We start from the raw sequence: 18,746 nt of genomic DNA, 5'->3' as shown, positions 1-18,746 counted from the left end.
CACAGCCACACCCTTGGGGAGAGCCTGTCAGTAACCAAAACAAAGGGGAATTGCCAAAGAGAAGCAGGGAGTCGGGACTGCACATCCTGGCCAAGATACACGGGGCGGATTCGGCCACCAAAGAACAAACTCCAGAAGTTTCCGAAAGGCCATTTTTCCATGGGTTGCATCAGCCAGGTTAAAATTTCTCTTTTCCTGGTTTGCATTTTATTATTTCTGTTTCAGCTGTATACGGGTGGTCCTTGACTTACAACCGCAAGTGAAGCCCCAATTTCTGTTGCTAAGCAAGACAGCGGTTAAATGTATGCTGCCCCATTTTACGACCACCCTTGCCAAAGTTGTTAAGTGATTCACTGCAGTTAAGTGAATCCGGCTTCCCCATTGACTTTGTTGGTCAGAAGGTCGAGCCCAGGACACTGCAACCGTCGTAAATATGAGCCAGTTGCCACGGGGATCCCAAGTCCCTTTTTTCAGTGCCGTCGTAACTTCAAACGGTCACTAAACAAACGAGGGCTGCCTGCGGTTTGATTGTGGCTGCCGTGAGTCCGAGGGAGACTTTTTCCCTTCTAAGGCGACTTTTCCGCCTGTGTGGCATCAACCGGGCAGCTTTTCTCGCGCAAGAGACGGAATCCAGAAATTATTTTCCCACGATCCGGGCGAAGGGTGGGACCATCTTCGAAATGTTTGCCCCGCTGTTCTGACCGGGGCCTTTTCCTTGTTTTGAAGAAAAGCTCTCCTGGGGATGTGGGGCTGCTGAGAAAAACAGATTGCTTTCCCTCGTCCTTTTCAAGTTGGACCAACCGCCCAGCCCAGGAGCCGCTCCTTCCTTCTGAAGCCCTGCCAGGGTCTCCTTGGGGTTTAGGGAGGGTCTGGACGGACCCCCTTTGATGGAGGCTACGCCAGCAACCTCGGGGTGGGGCTCCTTTCTCGCATTCTTGGTCAGGGTGAGGGTGAGGACGAGCAGGGTTGGCTGTGGGGATGATGGGTTTGTGACCACTGATGGGACATGACCCCCAACCAGTTAAGACTTCCACACCAGAGACCCGGGGTAGACGAAAAAGGGTTGAAAATGCACAGCTTGTAATGGGGATTTGAACCCTGGGCTTCTTGAGGGAGGCCTGCAGCCAGGTACGCCCCTCCATAATGAAGCAATGCTAGTTTAAAGATGGTTTGTCGAACAAAATATTTTTTAAAAAATTGAATAAAATAATTTGTGGTTCCCAGCATAAACCGAGTGCGTTGCAAAGGGCAGCTCAAATGCTGAGTTTATAGTTCGCCCTTAGTTCTACGGATAGTCCTCGTTTATCAGTGGCCTTGTTTAGCGACCACCGTTCGTGCTTACAACGCTGACGGAAAGGTAACCTTACAGACAATCCTTGCAGGGACGGCCTTTGCAGGAGAATTACGTCCTTGCTGGGTTCGACTAACCTCTTGGGTGGTTCGGCCGTGCAAAGTTGCCGGCAGCTTTCGTGGCCTGGTTTTGGAATGGGGGGGGGAACCTGCTTTCCCCCTTCCCCATCCCTGGCCCCAAAGCCAGCCGGCTTGTGCCCCCACCCCTTCCTGGAGCTGGGTGCAGGGGATTGCCAAGCAGCCTAAGACCAGGCAGCTTGCCCCAAATCCGATTCACGAGGCTGCCAGTTCAGCCTCCTCCTTCCGTCCGGCGATACCCTTTGGACCCCTCCGATGCCCGAGGGGGAGACCATAACAATGAACATTCAGAGCGTGAGAAACGGAGCGTGTTATTGGGGCCGTGAGAGCCTCCCAAAGCCGCTTAGGTCAGCTGGCGAGAATTGGATGCCCGGATTACTGGTGCGGAACTGGGCGAGGTGAAGCGGCCGGGATTGCGGTCGCCTCTCGTAACCGGACAGCCCGAACAAGCCCGCGATTGATAACTTGGTTAGGTGGGGAGGGGGCGGCGGCTCAGAAGTTGGAAAATTGGCGGAAAAAGGCTGGCTTGCGTTTGAACACAAATTGGCTTGCGTAACTTCAGGAAGCGTAACTTGGTTTTTCAGAAGCCATTTTTTTAATTGTGTCTGTCAAATCCTAAATTAGGGGCAGCCAAGGCAGGGCAAAGTACAGGTAGTCCTCAATTTACAACAGTTCATTTACTGACCGTTGAAATAACACTGAAAAAAAGTGACTTTAATCTTGCAAGTCTGATGATGCTGTTGCACTCCCCCCCCTTATACCTATGTGAAATGGGGGGGGGGGGTTGTCTACCTGAACTGCTTCTGAATGTCGTCCTGTAGTTCTGGACTTAATAAAATGCTCTGGACCCCAATTTTGTCTCACTTACGATCACTCTTGGTGGCCTGACTTCATTAAACGGTGCCAAAGTTGTGTCCTTAGCCACGCCGGTTAGTATGGGGGCCGGGTGGCTTATCCCACTTTCACCAGTTGCTGCCCTGTTCTTTGCTTAGGTTTCCCCAGTTTGACTAACTCGGGTTCGCTCTTCCTTCCTCTCCACAGATGACTGCCCATTTGTTGCTGGCCGTTGGGGGTGCCGTGTTGGGGTCACTGCAGTTCGGGTACAACACCGGAGTGATCAACGCACCGCAGAGGGTAAGAGCTCCTGCCTCGCACCACAAAGACACACAACTGCGTTGTCCTTCGGGCGGAAGAGCCAGCTTGCCTCAGCTGCCCCCATGGGTTAAGAGAGCCAAATGGGTTGTGAAGTGAGCAGCTCATTCACTAAGCAAATCCGTTTATTCCTCTTGCTAGAAACCTGGGCAAAACCTCGTAAATTTTGTCATACGATCACAGAATGCTTTGACTGGCTGTCAAAGGGGAGAGGGTGCCAGGCACACGAAATGCGGTCATGTAGATTTGTGTGTGTGTGTGTGTGTTGCCGTTGGAATTTTGGAAGCAGGGTGTAAGTAGTTTGGGGAGGGGGTGGGGTCTGTCGTAACTTTAAGCGAGACTGTCTGGAAAACAAAGTGTACTTACTCTGTGGACCCACCGAGCCAGGCAGGTGCCACTTATTCAAAGGGCTTGTGCAGCCCTGGCCTGTGGGCTGAGTAAACCTTTCTTCCTCACAGAGGTTTGTGTGAATCAGCCATCCATCGGCCGAGAGCTTCTGGAACCAAGCAACAAATAGAAAAATAACAGAATAAGAGATTTGGAAGGGACCTCGGAGGTCTTCGGGTCCAACCCCCTGTTCAAGCAGGAAACCGTACACCATTTCAGACAAAAGGCTGTCCACCCTCTTCTTAAAAACCATCCACAACTTCTGGTGGCAAGCCGTTCCACTGGTTAATTGTTCTCACTGTCAGGAAATTCCTCCTTAAATCCAGGTTGCTTCCCTCCTTGATAAGTTTCCATCCGTTGCTTCTTGTTCTGGTGCCTTGGAGAATAGCTTGACACCGCACCCCCTCTTCTTTGGGGCAGCCCTTCAAATATTGGAATGCTGCTATCCTGTCACCCCGAGTCCCTCTTTTCATAAAAAGGCTTCTTCCTTCAAAACAACCCCGGCAAGTGAACAGCCTGTGGACTGAGCTAAAAAGGGAAGGTCAGAAAAAGAAGATCGGAAACGCCACGAAAAACAGAAGAACGAAACCTCGGAAAACAACGATGACACAACAGTGGAACAAGCAGGTCACGGGTTCGATTCCTTGCTTTCATCTGGGAAGAACGGAGCCCCACTGAAGGTGCCTCTTCCGTCCCCTTTGACCGGGAGTCCGCCTGCCCTCCGGCCAAGGACAGGAGACCGAAGTCCACGGCTTGAGTGGTTGCATCATCCTCTGGCAGCCTCTTGGCCAGACTCCTTCCCCCTGCGGGAAAGCGATAGGGAGGCCTGGGGAGGCCTTGGAAGAGCTGCCTAATCTGGGCAAGATCATTAAAGGGAGGCCTGCTCCCTGCCTGCCTGCCCCAGGGCCGAGGGGAAAGATGCCGGCCATCTCGGCTTGGCCTTGACATCTCCAAAGGGTTGGAGAATACGCTGATTCGGCCCCATGTTCGAATCGGGGAGCACTAGCCAAGGACGCAGGCTGAATTTCTCCCCCTGCGTCCAAACCGATTTGATGTGTGGCGTCTTCCTGGGCGAATTGTACTTTTGTTCATCAAACCATGGTTTCTTTCAGAAGTGGTTTTACGTTTTGGAGTCCGGAAAGCAGCTGGAACATTTTGTTCCGTTAATAGCGGGGTTGTTGTCGTTTCCCTTTGCAAAGACAGGCGCACGTGGCGTTGTGTCTGTGCGTCTTTCAAGGAGAACATTGTTAAGTAGGGCAGGATTGGGTCCGACCACCGGAGTCCGGAGGAGCTTCAAAGAACGGCCGCCCTTCGCTGGGAGAGGAAACCTGAGCTGCCTTGGCCACCCGCACCCGTATCTGTGGAATGCGGCTTCCACCCAGATCCCCAGCACCCATCCTCTTTGGTGTGTTTACACATACACACACACGCACACACCCAAAAGGACACCCTGCTGGAAAAGAAAGCAGGAGAAAGAGAGGTGAGCCTACAACAACAGGCTGTATGGGCCCACTTCCCAGGAGGAGGAGGAGAAAGAGAAGGAGAAGAAGGTGAAGGAGAAGGAGAGAACGTTTATGGTGAAGGAGAAGAGGAGGAGGAGAGAAAGGAGGTGGTTAAGTGAAGATGGAGGAGGAGAAGGAGGAGCTGCTGCTTAGGAGGAGAAGTTCACTTCACCCCACCGTCCCTTTCTTCCCATTTCAACACTTCCCTCGTGACTCAGCAGCCACCTGACCTCCCAGAAGCTCTTCCCTGCACCTGAGCTCTTATTTCCTTCTAGGTCACTCTAACCTGCTTGGCCAGGTGCCCGTCCTTCGCAGGCCAGCTGGACCACTGCCACTCTCTGGTGGAAAAAAGACATTGGTGGCCCTCGGCTCCCCAAAACAGAAGAATGTTTGGCCCGGGTCAGCTTGCCCTGGGGTTGCCTTATACCAAGGGAGGCGTATCCTTGACCCATTCTGCCTCCTATCACCTCCAGGTCAGCTTCTCCTTGTTTTGAGCAGCCAACGGTTTCACTAAAAACGCCAGCAACCACCTGATACCAAGGGGACGGATGCTGGGTGACCGGGAGAGGGCCGCCCAGAGTTTTCTGAGTCACTTTGCTGCAACATAGTGGTCACCTGGATTGTTATGCTCCTTTGTGTCGATAACGTAGTCTGGATTTCGTGGCCGAGATCTTCCAGCCCTGCTGGAGATGCCTGATGACAAACCTTCTTCTGCATGCATGTGGCACACTTCCCTGCAGTCTCCCTGACTCAGAACAACTCCGGGAGGTGTTGCCCCTAAGCCGTAAATGAATTCCTGAGGCTGAATCACGCAACAGTTAGCCATGAAAACCTCATGGCTGGCTGGTGACACGATGTCTGGATGTTTAAGCTAATGGGGAAGAGAGAGTGTCTAAGGTTCATTACCATGATGGGCGCCAACCACACTAACGGAAAGCACGTGTGATCTCAGGAGGCTTCCTGGAACATTAGATGACTTCTGGGGAAAGAAGATCCTCCGAGGCCATCTTTGGCCAGGTTGTGTGTCAACAGAAGCCCTCTTGAGGAGGTCTGATTGGTTGGAAGCGTCTTGTGTGGGGCAGAAATCTTGTTTCCATCTAGTAGAGTCCTTCTTCTCCTCTCTGCAGGTGATAGAAGAATTTTACAACAAAACATGGTTCAATCGATACGAGACGTACATCACCCCGGGTATGCTGACTACCCTCTGGTCCCTCTCGGTGTCCATTTTCTCAGTCGGTGGGATGTTCGGGTCATTCTCAGTCGGGCTCTTTGTCAACCGCTTTGGACGGTAAGTCAGAGTAACAGAGTTGGAAGGGACCCTGGAGGTCTTCTAGTCCAACCCCCTGCTCACACAGGAGACCCCAGCAAAGCTCAACCTTCTCCTTTCCTTTGACCCTGACTGTTGCGTTGACCATTGTTGTCCTTCCTCTTCCTCTTCCCAGGAGGAATTCCATGCTGATGTCCAACTCTCTCGCTTTCCTTTCGGCCATCCTCATGGGCTTCTCCAAGATGGCCGGCTCCTTTGAGATGCTGATCCTTGGGCGTTTCATCGTGGGCGTTTACTCGGGCCTCACCACCGGCTTCGTGCCCATGTACGTGGGTGAGGTGTCCCCCACATCTCTGAGGGGGGCGTTAGGAACCCTCCACCAGCTTGGAGTCGTGGTGGGAATCCTGATTGCACAGGTGAGAGGCTCTCAGGGGGGGGATATGTGTGTTTGTTGAGAGGGAAGGATGGACCCTGAAGGTCTGTGTTGGGTCTCCTGCAGATCTTGACCCAACGTTCAAGAAGTATAACTTCAAAATGGCTGGATTGAAACAGTCACAACTCAAGTGCCTGCCAAAATCCCAGAGGATTTCAAATTCCAAGAAGGTTTTCCAACTAGGAGGGAGGTTGAGGGTTCAAGAGGCCATTTCCCAACTAGAAACAGGGCCTTTGAAGCTTGTGGAGTTTCAAGATGGAAATATTTTGCCCATCATGCTTAGTTCTACCAGATACAACCACCCTGTTTCTTGGCCTTATCTGGAGGAATCCAGGAATGGGCTGTAGTCTTTGTTGTACAAGTAAGCACACACCACAGAAAACACAATGGAGGAGAAGAGCTGTGTGATAACCTATGGTAGCTAAACTTCAGAAAGGGGAAATCCAGAAGATCATCTCCCTCCATCCCAATTTAAACCCCAGTCTAACCAGGCATGTGACGAACTGAGCAGAACCTCTCAAGAGAACCGTTGTCTTAATCTAGGAAAACGTGTGGATTTATTCCTCCTGGTTTTCTGAGAAAGAGGCGTGTCAGGGATCTTCACGCTTCCTAGACTTCAATGCTCACCTTCCCAACTGTGCCTTTTTCACAGATTTTCGGTATTGACCTCATCATGGGGAACGAAAGCCTCTGGCCCCTGCTGTTGGGGTTCACCTTCATCCCCTCCTTGGCCCAGTGCATCCTGCTGCCTTTGGCTCCCGAGAGCCCCCGTTTCCTTCTCATTAACCGCAACGAGGAGAACAAAGCTAAGAGTGGTAAGTTTGCCACCAGTAGCTGAGACGCGCAGGTAAAGTCTTTCGGATTTCTGGGTGGCCATGGTCTTCATTTCTCCACGGTAGACCTCTCTCTTGGTCTACAAAATCAAGTCCATCTCCAGATTTTCCAGGTCTCCTGATCTTGGGCAGACCAGATCACCTTGAAATGTTCTCATGGAGTCCTCAAGGGTTCATTTAAGGCTAGCATGTCCTGATGTAAGTCAACCCTGAAGGAAGTCCCACTGAAACCAGAGGAATCTGACTGTGTTTCACCTCCTTCCCCTCCAGTGAATTAGGCAGGTGTCTGTCTGAGCTAATTCGGAACATTATTTGGCTGTCCTGGTCTTTAAAAATGCTCCAGCCCCTTTGGGTTCCTGTGCATCTCCATCGAGGCCGTCTTCCTTAGTCTGGATCCCACCCACCACTCCCCGGGGAGAGTGAGGAAGCCACATGTTGAGGACCAGGGGCCCAACAGTTGAGTTGCAAGTCTGGTTTACGAACCTTCTGTTTTTCTCTCCAGTCCTAAAGAAGCTCCGTGGGACAACCGATGTCAGCAAAGACCTCCAGGAGATGAAAGAGGAGAGCCGGCAGATGCTTCAGGAGAAGAAGGTCACCATCTTCGAACTCTTCCGTTCGCCTATCTACCGCCAGCCCCTTTTGGTTGCCATCATACTGCAGCTCTCTCAACAACTTTCGGGGATCAACGCGGTAAGTGTGGGGCTGGAACGAGAAATTGCGGTGAAATGTGGGGTTGGTTTTGAGGTCCTACCAACCCCGTTGAGTAGGACAGTATCCTCCTCATTGCATCTAAACAGCATCGCTTCTCTACCAACAGCCCAACAATGCCACCGAGGGCTCTTAGAGCCCAATTATGTTGACGTCCTTCTTCTTCTCTCCCTTCTCCAAGGTGTTCTACTACTCCACAGATATCTTTGAAAGAGCCGGAGTGCAGCAACCTGTCTATGCCACTATTGGGGCTGGAGTTGTCAACACAGCCTTCACGGTTGTCTCGGTGAGTAGGGAGATTTCTTGCTAAGAAAACAGACCTGGAGCGAGGACAAGGGAGAGGACTTGGAAACAGGAGGGAGGGGCTACAGCGATAGATGTTATAATAGGTGTTCCTAAACAACCATGGGGGACCGCTCTCTTGGGAGCACCTGAAGTTCATTTGGAGCAGGGAGTGTGGCAATCTTCAGAACCAACATGAGATAGTTCAGATGGTCCATGTCAATGGAAGGTCTCAGTCAACCAGTCGATGGTTGTCCCAAAGGTGCTTTTTCAAAAGGCAACTGGACTTTATTTTTCCCTGAAGATGTTTGGCTTCTCGTCAAAGAAGCTTCTTCAGTCAGAACCTTTCAGATGGTCCAGATGTTCTGGAGATGGGTGCTAGTTCCACAGAATATAATTGGGCAGATGAATAAATGTCAACCTGAATCAACAGCCACTTCCTCAAAGTTGATTCGTACATGGCAAGGTCAACAACTCACCTAGGGTCATAACCTCTAACTCAGAAGTCTTCAAACTTGGCAGCTTTAAGACTTGTGGACTTCAACTCCCAGAATTCTCCAGCCAGCTGGCTGGCTGGAGAATTCTGGGAGTTGAAGTCCACAAGTCTTAAAGCTGCCAAGTTTGAAGACCTCTGCTCAAATTCCTTTGCATAGTCTCCCCAAAGTTCTTTGATGATTTTGAAGACGACCTTCCATGGTTTCCATGCTGATGTATCTACCTTGTTCTCTCTCTCTGAAGCTGTTTGTGGTAGAACGGGCCGGCCGAAGGACGCTGCACCTCATTGGACTCATGGGGATGGCCATATGTGCAGTTCTCATGACCATCGCCCTGGCACTACTGGTGAGTAGCAAATATGGATCCATCAGAGGTCCCATGATGGTAAATGAGGAGGACCCTGATGTTTTCACTAACCATTTCATATGTCTGATTCTTAGCACAGGAATTGATCCTTTCCCAGGAAATTATGGGAAGGAGAGTCCAACACACCAGGAGAACTCAAGATGTTCTCCTCAACAGGAGCACGTACTGTGGGTGTTGATTCTAACATTCTGCTGATTTTTCTCCAAGTGTTCGTATTCAATTGAATTACTACAATTCTTAAAAAGAAGAATGGAAGAAAACAGAACAGAACAGAACAGAACAGAACAGAACAGAATAGAGAATAGGGAGAGGAGAGGAGAGGAGAGGAGAGGAGAGGAGAGGAGAGGAGAGGAGAGGAGAGAATAGCTTTATTGGCCAAGTGTGATTAGACACACAAGGAATTTGTCTCCAAGGAAGCTAAGAACTGAGGAAAAACCCCTTCAAGAATGCCACCAAAAGTGATGGGAAATACAATTGTAAGTTGTTTCCCTGATTCTATTTTGTTTTTTCTTCCTCTGCTAGATGCAAGTGCCATGGATGTCTTATCTCAGCATCGTCGCCATCCTGGGCTTCGTGGCGTTTTTCGAAATTGGCCCCGGACCCATTCCTTGGTTCATTGTGGCAGAGTTGTTCAGCCAAGGCCCACGTCCTGCTGCCATCGCCGTTGCGGGACTGTCCAACTGGACCGCCAACTTCATCGTAGGGATGGGCTTTCAGTATGTGGCGGTGAGTGTGGAGCTCCGAAGAGCATCCGAGAGGGACGTCATGTATGTGATTCATTTCCAGGGGTCGATCTGTGGCAAAGCAACCAAGAAGCAGGAGATGCTTTGAGAAGCTTCTGTTTCTCATTAAAAGGAGACCAGACTTCAGATCGTCTCAAATTTACATGTTCCCTCTATGTTACTGCATCCTTCTTGCAACCAAGGTTGCCTGGGTAGACCTGCTCCTTCGGCATAGTCTGAAAGTTAGATGCTCTAGCTACCCAACTACCATCTCTACTTTCTTGAGCAGAGGTCTTCAAACTTGGCAGCTTTAAGACTTTGTGGACTTCAACTCCCAGAATTCTCCAGCCAGCTATGTTCTTGAGGAACTCAATGGCTGCTTTTACATCTGGGAGAATAATAGAATAAGGGAAGAGACTTTGGAGGTCTTCTAGTCCAACTCCCTGCTCAAGCAGGAGACCCTATGCCTTTTCAAACAAATGGTTGTCCAATCTCTCCTTAAAAACCTCCAGTGATGAAACACCTACAACTTCTGGAGGCAAGTTGTCCCACTGGTTAATTGTTCTAACTGTCAGGAAATGTCTCTTCTCTCCTTGATGAGCTTCCATCTGTTGCTTCTTATCCTGCCTTCAGGTCCTTTGGAGAATAAGTGGACCCCTTCTTCTGAAGTTACAGAAGAGTCTGCTGGGGATGGATAACTGATCAGAGAAGGGTGAGGGTGGGGTACGATGAAATGAGGGCCTCACATGAGGAGATACCTTTCACCCCAAGTGAGACTCCCCATTGAGTGCCAGGTTGTGGCAATGAAAGGCTTCATGCTTCCTTCCCAAGGATCAAAATAGAGATTTCCATACTGCCCGGATATTTAGAAGGTTCTGAAAATTAAGTTTTCACCTCTTTCAAGATAAGTATTGTGGAAGCCAGCAGAGTTCTGAGGGTGGACACACTAGAAGGTTCTCCAGAAAAGATGGCTACTTTTAATGGGACTGATCAAGGAATCCGGGACTTCTTGCTTGAAAGAGAACCTCTCTTTCAAGAGAATCTCTTGAGAACCACCTCTCAAGAGAAGATTGTCCACCCAACCTTCTTGACTTAGCGGTGGTGGGTTGAGTCATCCTTAGTTAACCTCCCTCTGGCTGCACCTCTGACTCTACACTAAGCAGAGCCATGATGACCCTTCCTCTCCTTCTCTTACAGGACCTCTGTGGTGCCTACGTCTTCATCATCTTCACCATCTTGCTGGTCCTCTTCTTCATCTTCACCTACTTCAAGGTGCCCGAGACCAAGGGCCGAACCTTCGACGAGATCGCCTCCGAGTTCCGCCAAGGGGGTGCCTCCCATGGAGACAAGAGCCAAGATGAGTTCCACAGCTTGGGTGCCGACTCCCAAGTCTAAAGTTCAGGAGGTGGGCAGGCATCTCCTCCGCTTCACTCTTCTCCTCCTGCCCTTCCTCTCCACATACTTGTTACGACGCCAGGCCCAAGGCGAAGAAGAAGTATTTGGGCCCCGATTCCAGCCCCCACGGCCTGGTCTCTGGGCGAGGAACCCATCTCGTAGCTCCTTAGGAAGGACCCTTAGCGGCTGGTCTTGGGTCCAGGATTTCAACATTGTCAAAAGCGTTCAGAGGTATCGATTCCTCTTGAGAAGATAGCACTTCCTTCCCCACCCTTCCCGGTCGTTACTCTGTTCTTTTTTCCTCTTTGTTTTATAAAGGAGAAAAAGCATCTCCCCTTTGCCCCCCAACCCCACCCCAAAAAAAACCCCTTGTGTTGCCAGAGACAAAACACTGAATACCGTTAAATGCCGGTTAAATACAAGACAAGGGGGGGAGGGAACTGAAGAGCGGAACTGCTGAAAGGAAGTCGGATGGCATTTGGAGGGTTTTGGAGGCCGGAGTTTTGAAAAGTTGGGGAGAAGAACTGAGTGGACGCAGGGACGTCCTTTTAGGAGTGGCCATCACATTCCTCAGAGGGACAGTGTGGGTATTTTTTTTTTTTTTACAGATGGGGGGAGTGAGAAAGTGCATACACCCCCAAAAAACCAAGAAGATTGAAGCCCTTGGTTCTTCTCCTCAGCTTAGGGTGGTTGTTTTCTAAAAGTCAAGAGAAAATCGGCAGGAACAAAAGTTCTTGGCTGCCCCTTCCTTCTGCCCAGGGGTCTACCCTGGGGCCCTCCTGGTCATCCTCCAGAGCGAGGGGATCCTGGGCTCGGTGGTCCAAGGGAGATGATGAAAGAATGGAGATGGTTTGGGAAGGGAAGGCGATCTACCCCGAGGCACCTCTGGCAGAGTGGGGAGGTTTTTTTTCCAGTTTGGGGGCAACAACTGCAGGCTGTTAACCTTTGGGGGGAGTGACAGCTGTCCCTGAACTGGAGGGGGGCAGGTTTTGGCATTTTTCTGATGAGACAAGACCCCCCCCCCCAGTTCAAGGGTCTGAAGGCAGAGGGTGCCACGGCTGCCCCTCGGCCGGTTCAAAAGCTTGAGAGGAGCCAGCGATGGCTGCCCCAGTAGTTGTGAAGACCACCCTGGGTGACTCCCACACACACACCTGGCCCACCCTTGCTGGAGGTGGACGGGTCAGACCGTGGCCCAAAGGCTTCTTCCTTGCTCGAAATTCTCTGGGTGGGGAGGAAAAGAGAGAGAGAGAGACAGACAGAAAGATGAAAGGAAGAATGAGAGGATGAGAGAGAAAGAGCAAATGAGAGAGTGAGAGAGAGAAAAATTCCTTCCTTTTCAGGAATACTTTCCCTCAGATTCCTGCCCAGGGTGAGGTTGGTCTGACTTCAGACTCCGCCGGGTACAGGGCGTGCGGTCCTGGGTTCAAAAAAAGAACATTTCCCCAGCTTGGCTGAAGATGGTCCCAACGGACTGCCTCTGAAGAGAGAGTAGAGCTTTCTGCCCTGGAAATTGACTTAATCCCCCCCCCCCCAAAGCCAACAAAAAACTCGAAAAGTCATACACTGCGCCAAGACTGACCCACCCACCCATATCCTTTTCCAGATCCCCATTAACTTTCTTGCACTCCCCACCCCCCGGCCCTGCAAGAGAGCTCAGAGAGACGCAGTTCTATTGTGTCTTTGGCAACTGAACTCGCTCAACACCCCATTCTCTCCCCCTCACCCCCCACCCCAAAATGAGAATAGCTGCACCCGTTTTCCTAGCTTTCCTAGACTGGAAAATATTTATATTATTATGTATATATATTTCTTTTTTTGTTCCTGTTTCATGCGGACAGTGCGCTCAGTTATAAGCATTGTTCCCCATATTCCCAGTATTTCCTGCGAATACTGTATTCTTGAATAGTTCTAGTTTCTCTAGCTGTCGTTAAAGAGCTGCGTTTGACTGCGATAAACTTATTTTTTTATATAGAGTATCTCACCTGCACTGTAGCAGAACCCGTTGCACTGATAATGTTAGGTTTCTCTTTAGTCTAGTCAGCCAACCTGGTTTTAAAAAAAAGAAGAAAAAAAGAAGAAAAAAAGGCCTTTCCTGTTTTGTGTTTGCTAGTCCTCGACAGGTTTGCAAAAAGAAAGAAGAATCCTGAAGCGAGACAATTAAGCGCGCCTATTTAATAATATATGTATATTTTATTTATTTGTCTGTTTGTAAACCGAAGGCATACACACAACCGCACTTGAATAAAAGAATTACATTTCTAGGGTATTTTTTTTCAAAAGGTTAACTTTTTGTGTTTTGCTGTGTTACTGTGTGAGGTCGAGGGGGTGGGGGACGGGGAGGGATCCTTTCTGAAGTGCCAACGGGAAGGGAGAGAAGGAAAGCCAGAAAGGACACGTTTGTATGGATCAAATAAAACAAAACAAAAGCTGGGACTGTGTGTCCTGCAAAGTTGCTTCAGTTGGGGGGTGGGGGGCGGGGGGAGAGAATTTGCAAAAAAAAAAAAATTCTCTACTCGCCTTGTGAAACCTGCTCGAGTCTGGGCACCTGGTAGAGGCAAACTTCAACTCCCAGAATTCCTCAGCCGGCAGCAGCCTCAGGTGGGGATTCTGGGAAGTGATTGCCGCATAACCCAATCCTGGACGGTCATTCAGGATGTTTGGGGAGAGGTGAAGTCATCAAGAACACCACAAATGGAGCAGCGAAGCCCCCAGAAGAGGGAAAGGAGCGGTTTTCCTGCTGCTTAACAGGAAATTTAGAAAACCGGCAATGTCTATAAGACTTGGGGAAGGAGGGATTTCCTGGTGGTGACTTTTCCCCAGGTCTTTTAGAGGATGCTGGTTGTCTAAATTTCTTTTTAAGCAGCAGGATGGTGGTTAGGGGACAAGTGCCCACTGGAGGACCTTAGCTTGGTTCTTCAAACTTCTCGGCTGGGTCTTAGCCTCCCTCCTCCTCCCGAGATGGAAAAAGACCCCAGAGACCCAGCACAGACACCCCCCCCCCCGAGAGACAGCACGCTTCTCCTGATCAACAGGACCAGAAAGCCTGTACCCGCGCACACACGCACACACACACCAGCTGCATCAAACCATCTGAGAAACGCCAGAGGCCCAATATCCATCTGGGTCAGTTTGAAACGACATGGACAATAAGAGGGTGGATTTAAGGAACCACCAGAGGAAAGAGACCTTCCCTGTGGCTGAACAGTCCATTAAAGGGAGTCTTTGGATGGTGTCTGTGTACAACCCCCCCCCACACACCTCCCCATATAGATGGGTCCATCCATGTCTTTGATGGCTCTCTGGGAACTCTCATCCCGGCCTCAAACCAAAACCCAAATAAATTTTAAGTCCTGCTACTGGGATGATGGCAAATAATTGTCTTTTGGGGGGCTGTCTCCAGAAATGGCTTCCGTGTCCCCCCCCCCCCTTATTCTCCTTTTCTCAAGGTGGCTTCGATTCTCCTTCAGAGGGCTCCCGTTTCTATCAACGTTTTTCTCGGTTCCAGGTTTACTCAAGCACCTTTAAAGGATAAGGCCAAGGAATCAAGGAGAGAGAGAGATGAAAAGAAATAAAGAGATAAATTTAAAAAAAAAATATTACCTCTTAGGCTTTGACAATTGAGCGCTTTTGTTCAGATGTAAAGACCCTGGCTTACGATCTACTGTGCGACTACGGCCAGCGGTGCCTCTTCAACAAACTCGGGCTAAACAGACCAGGGTTCTGCAGGATGTGTGAACCAAGAAGCTAGCCACCCCTTGGGACATACAGGTGTTCCTCGGCTTACGACCCCAATTGAGCCCCAAATTTATGAAACATTTGCTAAGTGGGCTTTGCCCCAGTTTACGATTTTTCTTGCCACTTTTGTTAAGCGAACAGTTGCCGTTGTTAAAAGTTAGGGACACGGTTGTTAAGCGAATCTGGCTTCCCCGCTGACATTGATCGCGTGATCCCACCGTCATAAATACGAGTCAGTTGCCAAGCGCCTGGGCTTTGATCACGTGACCATGGGAAAACTGCAACGGACGTGTAAAAAAACGACCCTACGTCCCTTTTTCCAGTGCCCTCGTAACTTGGAACGGTCGCTAAATGAGCTGTTGTAAGTCGGGGGCTACCTGTACCTGCTCCCCCCGCAGGTGACGCGTACGTTATTGTGACCCGGATCTTGCCTCCCGATACCGTTGTGCAAAAACCTTCTGGGCTTTTGCCATTCCACAAAGACGTGAGACTGACTCTTTTCGTTAAAATCGGAGAGAGGCGCAAGCCAAAGGACGAGCGGCGGCTGGCGGCTGTTTACCTTGAGGGAGTCGGGAAGAGCTATTTCGCCTGCTCCTCTTTGGATTTGATCAGTTTGACCAAGTGGAAAAGCGATTCGTTCGGCTCACGTTTGGGCAGGGACTGTGCGGTTTGTAGAAATCTCATCACAAATTCATCCGCCTGGAACGAGGCACGCCGGGAAGGGGAAAAGAAAAGAAAAAAAAAGCAGGGTAAATAAAGTTTAAGCCCTTCGCAGAGAGAGAGGAAAACAAAGCAAAACCACAACTGGCTGTTTCTGGGGGTTTTTTTTCTTGCAAGTTCAAAATATGCTGTTGACTTTGTGTGAACTAGGGAAGGGCGTATATAAGATGTACAAAGAAGAGGGGGGCCCACCTGTTCTCCAAAGCACCCAAAGGCAGGACAAGGCAGGTCCTTCTTGGTTTTTTTCCAATTACCTTTGCCAGATCATGGACCAAGAAATGAAACATGGCCAAGGCGTGCAGCAGTTTGGCCTCCTTCTCTAGCTGCGGCCTGAGAGACGCGTTTCGGAAATCCAAGATGGAGTTCAGCATCTGCGACGCTTCGGCCTGCTGCTTGTCATCTGGGAGAAGAAGAGGGAGGGTCCCAACAGTGGGCAGGGTAGAAATGCTTCAAATCAATGCAGAGCGTGGCCTTCTCCATGGGGGGGGGGGGGGGGCACCAGATGCGGGTCCTCCTGACCCACTGGGGGGGGGGGAAGGGGGGCCTCCTTACCCAGTACGTCCACCTCTGTCCTGTCTTCCACAGACAGCAGGTCAATCTCTGTGGGAGTGATGAGTTTTTGGTACTGGATTTCAACGAAGTGGCTGAAGTGATCGTACCAGAGATCTACGACCTGGGGGGAGAAACATGGAAGCTCCAATAACAACAATAAGGAGGGTTATTTTAATTTAATCAAGGGAGCCGGGTAGCATGAGCCTAACATGAGCCGCAGTGATGCAGTGGTTAGAGTGCAGTACTGCAGGCTACTTCTGCTGATCACCGGCTGCCAGCAGTTTGGCAGATCGAATCTCACCAGGTTCAAGGTTGACTCAGCCTTCCATCCTTCCGAGGTGGATAAAATGAGGACCCCGATTGTTTGGGGGGGGCAATATGCTGATTCTGTAAACCGCTTAGAGAGGGCTGTAAAGCACTATGAAGCAGTATATAAGTCTGTGCTACTGCTACTGCTATTTTAGGGTGCCGCAAATCCTAAATCTTTTTTTTTTAACTGCCTGAGAATTCATTCTCACTTGCATCTAAACTCCCAGCCAGGTCGTGTGTGTGTGTGTGTGTGTGTGTGTGTCCACTGACCTCACAATACAAGGAATCCACAATGTCCATCTTATTCTGGTGGGAGAAGACGTTGGCCATGTGGAAGTAGCCTCCGGAGACGGCCACGTTGCTCGTCGTCCCAAAAGCGCAACATGCAAAGTATACCTGCGGTGGAATCCGTTGGGGTGGAATTGAGAGGGACACACAATGAGGCCCCTTGTTGAAAGCTGATGGGAAAGGCGGTGGGGGGGGGGCAAGGTGGAGGTGGGGGGGGGGTACTTTGGTAGTGAAACGTCTGCAAGAAAACCACCAAGCTCAGAGAGCACCAAGGACCCCAGTGTCTTTCTCCTCCTCCCCCTCTGCAAACCCCACTCCCTTCTAGCACTGATAAAGGTTACCTAGTTGGGTCATGAAACATCTGTGAGGAAACCTCCAAGCTCAGAGAGCACTAACGACCCCACAGTTTCACCCTGAGCTACCAATGTTCTCTTCTCTCCAGACTCCCTTTTCTGTTTAGGATGGTGCTCTCAGATTGTGTACAGTCCCTGGACTTAAACCCAAGTTCCCATCTGATTCCAATCAAGTTGGGAAGGCAGGAAGTCCTTAATAACTTCTCCATGTTACGCAAACCCGCTTTGTGGTTGATTCAGGGCTCAGCCGGGCCCTCGCAAGCATGGAAGGGTTTTCATGGCCGTGAAGGATTTCAGTCCCTCAGAATCTGGTTTTAATTAATCAAGAAACGACTCTGCCTTTTCGGCTCCCCCTTGCTCAGGCTGTGACCCCCCTCCTCCCTCCTGGGGTGGCTGCTCCTTCTGAAGCGCCCCTCTCAAGGAAAGAGGGAAAGACCCACGATTGCATCGGCCCGCTGAGCCTTACGTCGTTGGCCAGGTGGTACAAAGACTCGTCCAAGTTCCCTTTGGCGGCATGCAGGAGCCCCAGGTTGCGATACAGCTTGGACTGAACGTGGTAGCTGCAGTGGGTGTTCTTGAGGACGATCCACTGGGCTTGGGAGAGGTACTCTTCGCCTTGTGAGAGGTGACCCAGGCCTGGGAAACCAGCAAGATGCAGCCACGTTATGCAAGGAACAGGAAACCAGCAAGGAATCTTGGCTTGGGCAGAGACAGAATGCCTGAATGCACAAACCCTCCAACACACATAGATAGATAGATAGATAGATAGATAGATAGATAGATAGATAGATATAGATATAGATATAGATATAGATATAGATATAGATATAGATATAGATATAGATATAGATATAGATATAGATATAGATATAGATATAGATATAGATATAGATAGGCAGGAATTTAATATGTGCATGGATGGGTAGATATGACAGATATGACAGGAAAGAGAGAGAGAGAAAGAGAGGGATTGGAAGAGAGACAGGAAGAGAAACAGACAGACAAGCAGACAGACAAGCACCCATATTGCAATCATACAACTACAGGGCTGGTGCAACAATCGTAACTTTGAAGATGAGTCATAAGCTACTTTTTCTGAGTCGGTTGTGAACTTCAAGTTGTTATTCAACAACCGGTCGGTCATAAGTCAAGGCCTTCCCCTCCTGGCCCCTCTTCCCCCCTGCGGCTCACCCAAGCTGGTCTCGGCTAAGATGAGGTAGGGAGGGACCAGCTCCACCGCACTGGGACCATAGATACTGATGCTGAATTTCAGGGATTGCAGGGCGGCTGGGATGGCATCTTCGTAGTGGCCTTCGATGAGAAAATTCTGGGCTGTCTCGTAGGTCACTTCAGCCAGGAAGATCTGTGGGGGCAAAAATTAAAGGGTTAGATGGGTTTTTTTTTCTTCCAGTAGATTTTGAAAGGTTGTAAAATGGGGCAAAGCTCACTTAAGAACTGTATTGCTTAACAAATTTTGTGCTCAATTGTGGTCGTAAGCCGAGGACTGCCTGCGATTGATGGCGCTGACCGCCTGGCCTACCTCTCGGTTCCGCCTCTGCTCCTCCCCGAGTTTCCTTTCCTTCTCCGAGGTGTAGAAGGGGGGAGCCGCCCGCAGAGGGATGAGCAGCTGGCAGATCTTGGCATGGACGCTGACCCAGTCGGCATTCTGGTGGTCCACATCACTGGTGAAAGGCATGGGGGGGGGGAGGGAGTGAATAAAATTGGGCATGGCTCGCCTAACGTCCACCTTGCTTAGCAACAGGAATTCTGGTCCCGACTGTGGCCAAAGTCAAGGACCACCCCTTTTACTAGGTAAGAA

At 50.2% G+C, this 18,746-nt stretch overlaps 2 protein-coding genes across 6 annotated transcripts in view; one reads left to right on the top strand and one right to left on the bottom strand.

Annotated features, from left to right (window-relative positions):
- The window catches only part of SLC2A1 (solute carrier family 2 member 1), a 31,029-nt gene extending 19,732 nt beyond the window's left edge, over positions 1–11,297 (top strand). For all 3 annotated transcript variants that reach the window (XM_034424260.3, XM_034424258.3, XM_034424261.3), the window contains exons 2-10: positions 2,470–2,562; positions 5,597–5,757; positions 5,912–6,152; positions 6,822–6,984; positions 7,505–7,692; positions 7,892–7,996; positions 8,731–8,832; positions 9,376–9,579; positions 10,773–11,297. In XM_034424260.3, coding sequence (XP_034280151.2) covers positions 2,470–2,562; positions 5,597–5,757; positions 5,912–6,152; positions 6,822–6,984; positions 7,505–7,692; positions 7,892–7,996; positions 8,731–8,832; positions 9,376–9,579; positions 10,773–10,970 — 1,455 coding nt within the window. In that variant the 3' untranslated portion in view covers positions 10,971–11,297. The remainder of the gene's footprint in view (positions 1–2,469; positions 2,563–5,596; positions 5,758–5,911; positions 6,153–6,821; positions 6,985–7,504; positions 7,693–7,891; positions 7,997–8,730; positions 8,833–9,375; positions 9,580–10,772) is intronic.
- The window catches only part of ZMYND12 (zinc finger MYND-type containing 12), a 58,086-nt gene that overhangs the window by 38,360 nt on the left and 980 nt on the right, over positions 1–18,746 (bottom strand). Inside the window, exons 2-9 of one of the 3 annotated variants that reach the window (XM_034424267.3) lie at positions 18,468–18,609; positions 18,119–18,290; positions 17,394–17,563; positions 16,557–16,682; positions 15,978–16,098; positions 15,680–15,825; positions 15,265–15,404; positions 13,141–14,489 (exon numbers count right to left, since the gene is read on the bottom strand). In XM_034424267.3, coding sequence (XP_034280158.2) covers positions 15,285–15,404; positions 15,680–15,825; positions 15,978–16,098; positions 16,557–16,682; positions 17,394–17,563; positions 18,119–18,290; positions 18,468–18,609 — 997 coding nt within the window. In that variant the 3' untranslated portion in view covers positions 13,141–14,489; positions 15,265–15,284. Of the gene's footprint in view, positions 1–12,776; positions 15,405–15,679; positions 15,826–15,977; positions 16,099–16,556; positions 16,683–17,393; positions 17,564–18,118; positions 18,291–18,467; positions 18,610–18,746 lie in introns of those variants that run through there. The other 2 variants (XM_087879468.1, XM_087879467.1) reach the window with 2 other exon arrangements.

This window comes from Pantherophis guttatus, chromosome 15, assembly GCF_059756535.1.
Source record: "Pantherophis guttatus breed Tessera chromosome 15, ASM5975653v1, whole genome shotgun sequence".
In the NCBI taxonomy this organism is placed as follows: Eukaryota; Metazoa; Chordata; class Lepidosauria; order Squamata; family Colubridae; genus Pantherophis; species Pantherophis guttatus.
This window is presented reverse-complemented; position numbering and strand designations above follow the sequence as displayed.